Source organism: Melanerpes formicivorus, unplaced genomic scaffold (genome assembly GCF_026170545.1).
Source record: "Melanerpes formicivorus ecotype bairdi unplaced genomic scaffold, bMelFor1.0.p_v2 SCAF_66, whole genome shotgun sequence".
NCBI classification, from domain to species: Eukaryota; Metazoa; Chordata; class Aves; order Piciformes; family Picidae; genus Melanerpes; species Melanerpes formicivorus.
In genome coordinates this window covers 2641914-2648384 of record NW_027142418.1, presented here as the reverse complement: position 1 = coordinate 2648384, position 6471 = coordinate 2641914, and the positions used below count along the sequence as shown (strand labels likewise).

At 49.4% G+C, this 6471-nt stretch overlaps 1 protein-coding gene across 2 annotated transcripts; it reads right to left on the bottom strand.

The window, feature by feature from the left end:
• Positions 1-1446: 1446 nt before the first annotated feature.
• GP9 (glycoprotein IX platelet) lies at positions 1447-5866 on the bottom strand. Of its 2 annotated transcripts, none has more exons than XM_068162638.1 (2): positions 5819-5866; positions 1447-2255 (listed from the first exon to the last, which is right to left on the bottom strand). In XM_068162638.1, the coding sequence occupies exon 2, from the start codon at positions 2246-2248 to the stop codon at positions 1619-1621; it is 630 nt and encodes a 209-aa protein (XP_068018739.1). In that variant the 5' UTR covers positions 2249-2255; positions 5819-5866; the 3' UTR covers positions 1447-1618. The 2 variants fall into 2 exon arrangements, with proteins under 2 accessions (XP_068018739.1, XP_068018740.1); XM_068162639.1 differs by lacking the exon at positions 5819-5866 and adding an exon at positions 4131-4162.
• Between the last annotated feature and the right edge of the window lie 605 nt (positions 5867-6471).

Sequence of the window (6471 nt, the reverse complement as noted above, 5' to 3'; positions counted from 1 at the left end):
CACACTGCAGGCTCATGTTCCGGCTACCATCAACCAGTACCCCCAGGTCCCTTTACTGGCTGGCTGCTCTCCAGCCACTCTGACCCCAGCCTGTAGCTCTGCATGGGGTTGCTGTGGCCAAAGTGCAGCACCTGGCACTTGGATGTGTTCAATCTCATGCTGTTGGACTCTGCCCATCTGTCCATCCTGTCCAGGTCCCTCTGCAGAGCCCCTCTACTCTCCCACCCTCTAACAGATCAACTCCTTCCCCCAGCTTGGTGTCATCTGCAAACTTACTGATGATTGACTCAATGCCCTCATCCAGATCATCAATAAAAATGTTAAAGAGCACAGGGCCCAGCACTGATCCTTGGGGCACACCACTAGTGCCTGGCTGCCAGCTGGATGTGGCACCATTCACCACCACTCTCTGGGCTCGGCCCTCCAGCCACTTCCTAACCCAATGCAGTGTGCTCCTGTCCAAGCCATGGGCCGACAGCTTGGCCAGGAGTTGATAGCTTGGCCAGGAATTTCTGGCCAATAGATTCTGTTATCTCCATTATCCCTCTCCTCCCCCTGGCAGGAGGCAGGGCACCCCTAATTATGGGGATTACATCCACATGTACAGTTGGCACAACGTCTGGTGTCAGAGGTGGAATCACTGTTGGAGCTATTAGAGTTGTTCCGGGAAACTGAGGCAGTAACAGCTACCCTTCTGGTATTGCTACCTTGGGCTCTGCCACTCTGCAGTTGCCTCAGTCTCCTGAAAAGATCAGCAGTTGGTTGCCCATCCCATCTGTTCATGCTCTCACCGCACTGATCACGCAGAGTTATCCAAACACTCCCATGTGATTGCCTCTGTGGTCTGTTCTGGCTTGACCTGTTTTGGAATGGCCTCCTTGGAGGACGTCTATTCCTAGCAGCTGAAACTTGTATCCATCTGGAGGAAGAAGAATTGGAATCATCCTCCTTTGCCAATCTGGATATGGAGGTTTTAAATCCCTCCTTCAGCTCTTTAATGGAATTCTCAGTCCTTCCAGACAGAGTTTCAATGGCTGAGACCAGTTGTCTCATTTGGTCAGTGAAATGGCCAACAGTAGGAGGCATTCCCCCACCATTTCTTGCCACAATTCTGCTTGCCAGAATACCACCATAGTTAGGAGAAGCAAGTTCAAAATGCTTCTTGGCAAGACCTGTTCCCACAGGAATTTCATCAGGGTTCAGGGTACCATGACTTCCATAAAGTATTTCTCTCACAGGAAACTCTTTCAAATGCTTGATTCCCTCCTCTTCTCCTTTTCTGCCTACCCAGACCCCCCTGTACAAAAAGAAGGGAGAAAGGAGCAGGGAAAGTTGCTGTTAGACTTAACCAAGACAATGCAGCCAGGGTCAAGCAGAAGCAAATTAGTCTCTCTCCAGAGGGAAGAAGTGAGAAGTACAACCACTTGAAGTTCCTTACCTCTCCAATGGGATTGTTTAGAATCATCTTTATTTTCCTTTTCACACCCAGCAGTGATTTATTTACATTTTACTACTTTTCTGCTCAAGATCTGTGAAAGCATTTTGAAGGCATAGCCTAAAACTACCACAGCTGTGGAATAGTTGGGTGCTTCTGTCTGCCCTAGGGGTGGTGCACAGCTCACTGGATCTTGTAGGTTTTGGAGCTGGGCCTCCCCAACAGGTAGCCCCCAGAGTCATAATATCTGCTGAGCTTTATTTGGCAGAGCAGCTTTTTGGAGAATTTCAGAGCCCAGGCTACTAAAATCAGGGTAATTATTGCTCCAGCAATTAAGATGAGGTCTCGCCAAAAGAACTCCACACACTTGATGGGGAGAAGCCTCTTACAAGCCCCCAGCTCGTTCCCAGTCAGCTGCACCAAGGGCTTCGTGCTCACGGGAGCTGGGCTTGCACACCTGACGCTGGCAAGAGAGGGGGCAGAGACATCTTCCAACCAGAGTTTTAGATACAGGATACCACAGTCGCAGTTCCAAGGGTTGTCAAATACTTCCAGCTCCTCCAGGCTGCTCAGGCTGTCCAGGGAGCCGGGAGGAACTGTGGTCAGGCTGTTGTTCTGCAGATAAAGCCTCCTGGTGTCAACGGGCAAGGCAGGCACTTCCCTCAGCCCCCGCGAGCCGCAGTCAACCTGCAAACCCTTCCTGTCTCCCAGGGTCTTGCAGCTGCAGGAGGGAGGACAGGCCCCACTTAGGGCCACGGCGAGCAGCAACGAGACAGAAAATCCCACCAGGGCCGTGAGTTCTGTCTTCTTCATGCTTCAGCTGTCCAGAGAAGAAGAAGAACCTGCTCAGTGTGATGCATTAGCATGTTTCCAAAGGCACGATGAGAACACAGCTGTTTCTTTCTTAGAACTGTACATGAGGCTTTGGAGTTTGGGGGATCTTTGGGTTTTGGTGGAGAGCAAGTTCTCCATGGGAGAGCAATGTACCCTTATGGCCAAGAAGGTCAATGGCATCCTGGGGTGCATTAGGAAGTGTGTGTCCAGCAGATCCAGGGAGGTTCTCCTCCCCCTCTACTCTGCCCTAGTAAGGCCCCACCTGGAATATTGCATCCAGTTCTGGGCTCCCCAGTTCAAGAGGGACAGGGATCTGCTAGAGAGAGTCCAAGGGAGGGCTACAAGGAAGCTGAAGGGACTGCAGCACTGCCTGGGGAGGAGAGGCTGAGAGCCCTGGGGCTGTTCAGTCTGGAGAGGAGAAGGCTGAGAGGGATTTGATCAATGTCAATCAGTAGCTGAGGGCTGGGGGTCAGGAAGGAAGGGACAGGGACAGCCTCTGCTCACTGTGCCCTGGGATAGGACAAAGGGCAGTGGATGGAAACTGCAGCACAGGAGGTTCCAGCTCAACATGAGGAAGAACTTCTTGACTGTGAGGGTCCCAGAGCCCTGGAGCAGGCTGCCCAGAGAGGTTGTGGAGTCTCCTTCTGTGGAGCCTTTACTGCCCTGTGGATGTGTTCCTGTGTGACCTGTGCTGGATTCTATGGTCCTGCTCTGTCAGGGGAGTTGGACTTGATGATCTCAAGAGGTGCCTTCCAACCCCTAGCATCCTGTGATCTTCAGCTTTCTGTATTTCCTACAGAGCCACTCTTCCTGACCTGAAGTTACACCAATACCACTGGGAGAGAGCACTGTGCTTCCAGTCTGTCTCTAGTTCATTGCTTTCCCTTCTAAATGGTACAAAGCAGATTGCTACAGTATGAGATTACAGTTAGGATAGAACATTATGACAATGTCATACTGTAATTGTGATACCGCCTTGATGGTAAAATCACACAGAGTGACAGAATCTCAGGTTGGAAGGGACCCCAAGGATCACCTCATCCAACCTTTGTAAGTATCACCTTGACGGTAAAAGTTAACTTCATTTTAGGCAAACATTTTATTTCTGTTTCCATATTTTCATAGGTCTGGTGTTGAGAGCAGCCAGACAGAAAGGGACCTGGGGGTACTGGTTGACAGCTGGCTGAACATGAGCCTGCAGTGTGTCCAGGCAGCCAGGAGGGCCAATGACATCCTGGCCTGCATCAGGAAGAGTGTGGCCAGCAGGAGCAGGGAAGTCATTGTGCCCTGTGCTCAGCACTGCTTAGGCCACACCTGGAGTCCTGTGTCCAGTTCTGGGCTCCTCAGGTTAGGAAAGATGTTGAGCTGCTGGAAAGTGTCCAGAGAAGGGCAACAAAGCTGGGGAGGGGTCTGGAGCACAGCCCTGTGAGGAGAGGCTGAGGGAGCTGGGGTTGCTTAGCCTGGAGAAGAGGAGGTTCAGGGGAGACCTTCTTGCTCTCTCCAACTGCCTGCAGGGAGGTTGTAGCCAGGCAGAGGTTGGTCTCTTTTCCCAGGCAAGCAGCACCAGAACAAGAGGACACAGTCTCAAGCTGTGCCAGGGGAGGTTTAGGCTGGAGGTGAGGAGAAAGTTCTTCCCAGCAAGAGAGATTGGCCCTTGGGATGTGCTGCCCAGGGAGGTGGTGGAGTCACCATCCCTGGAGGTGTTCAAAAAGGGATTGGATGTGGCACTTGGAGCCATGGTTTAATTAGTCAGGAGGTGTTGGGTGAGAGGTTGGACTTGATGATCTTTGAGGTCTTTTCCAACCTTACTGATTCTATGGTTCTATGAAATGATGTCTTGAAGTCAATTTTCATATCTGACCTTAGGAGACTGAATAATGATAAATGGCTAACACTCTTCTTTCTGGGAGCATGACGATTCCAACCAGGAAGTATCAATTTTTCTGTAGGAAAAAAGTTTCTTTTTTGTCCTCTTTTTTAATGTTTTTGAGCCCCTGCCCTGTAGCTTCATGCATGTCTGAGAGCACACAGCTTAAGGTTTGGATGAGCAGGAGGTTGCCTGTCTGGTGTAGCTTGCCTTTGTCTTTTAGGGATTCAGTAACCATGCTTTGGGCTAGCAGGTGATTATCCCTTTTGCTGTGTCTGTGGAGTGGATCCCACTGGATTTTCATCTCAGTCCTTTCTCTCTGGCACTTTAAATCTTCTAAAGCTATTCCCTCCCACTGCTCCCTGCATTTACAAATATGTAGCTAGCTTGGGACCAGGCTGGGATTTTGAAATACCAACTCCCTTCCACAGGTCTAGAGACCATCTCAGAATGAGGCTGACGGAACACTGCTCTACATAACCCTCTACAATTCTGGGTGCTTGAAGAAGCTGCAAAAGGTAAGAAAAGTGAACTTAGGTGCAGGAGGGAAACTGAGTCTGTTCTGGGGATTCTGCTCAGCAAAGGACATGCTGATATTCTCCTCCCCTTGGCATAAATACTGTTCACCACAGTACTAGTTGCTGGAGCCATAGAATAGAATAGAATAGAATAGAATAGAATAGAATAGAATAGAATAGAATAGAATAGAATAGAATAGAATAGAATAGAATAGAATAGAATTAACCAGGTTGGAAAAGACCTCAGAGATCATCAAGTCCAACCTCTCACCCAACACCATCTAATCAACTAAACCATGGCACCAAGTGCCTCATCCAGGTTCTTCTTAAACACCTCCAGGGATGGTGACTCCACCACCTCCCTGGGCAGCACATCCCAAGGGCCAATCTCTCTTGCTGGGAAGAACTTCTTCCTAACATCCAGCCTAAACCTCCCCTGGCATAGCTTGAGACTGCATCCTCTTGTCATTTAGCTTCCCAAAAGAATGTTTAGACAGCCTTAGATTCCTGGTGTTGATATTCCAATCCTGTCTTTTAAATTGGATTAATGCTACATAAAGTCCAAAGCTTCACACAGGGAGTCACAGGCCGCATTGGTTTGGAAGGAGCCCTCAGAGGTCCTGTTGTCCAACCCCCCCTGCAGTCAGCAGGGATACCTCCACCTTCATCACAGAGAAATATTAATCTTAAGCCTCCTGTGTGTTTGTTTGCAAGGAGTAAATATGAATATGTCCACCCCCATCTGTCCAGCCTGTCCAGGTCCCTCTGCAGAGCTCTCCTACTCTCTAACAGATCAACTCCTGCCCCCAGCTTGGTGTCATCTGCACATTTACTGATGATTGCCTCAATCCCTTCCTCCAGATCATCAATAAAGATATTGAACAGGATGGGGCCAAATATCTTTGATTGTCTTTGTTCTGAATCTAGTAACTCATCCTTCAAGACATCTACTAGAGCTGGTTCTTTTCAAAGCAAGCCTCCTAAAAGGACAGACTGTTGTCACCTGGCTCAAAAACAGTTAGGCAATAGGTATTAAAAAGCTGATCTCTTCTGATTTAATATAGAAGAGAATCTATAAATGAGGAATGAAACATTAGATAGAAATAAGAACTGTGGCCATAATGCAGAAAGGAAGAGTTGGTGAGGTGCCTGACTGCTGCTTACCTCTATTTCTTCCCTCTTGGTTTCTCTCCTCTGCTTGATGAGGTGTTGGAGTACACAGAGGACTGGAGCTGGCTTTTTAAAGAGTCACTAAGGAAATGTGTTCAAGAAGATAAGCTGCTTCCTGTGTGCAAAAAGAAACCATTGCCCTTGGAAGATCCCATATATGGTTAGCAACTGGCTGTAGGGATGAACCCAGAGAGTGGTGGTGAATTGTGCCACAGCCAGCTGGTGGCCAGGCACCAGTGGTGTGCCCCAAGGATCAGTGCTGGGCCTCATCCTCTTTAATATCTTCATTGATGATCTGGATGAGGGGATTGAGTCAGTCATCAGCAAATTTGCAGATGACACCAAGTTGGGAGCAGATGTTGATCTGTTAGAGGGCAGAAGGCCTCTGCAGAGGGACCTGGACAGGCTGGACAGATGGACGGAGTCCAACAGAATGGCATTCAACAAGTCCAAATGCCAGGGGCTGCACTTTGGCCACAGCAACCCCATGTAGAGCTACAGGCTGGGGTCAGAGTGGCTGAGAGCAGCCAGGCAGAAAGGGACCTGGGGGTGCTGATTGACAGCTGGCTGAACATGAGCCAGCAGTGTGCTCAGGTGGCCAAGAAGGCCAATGGCATCCTGGCCTGCATCAGGAAGAGTGTGGCCAG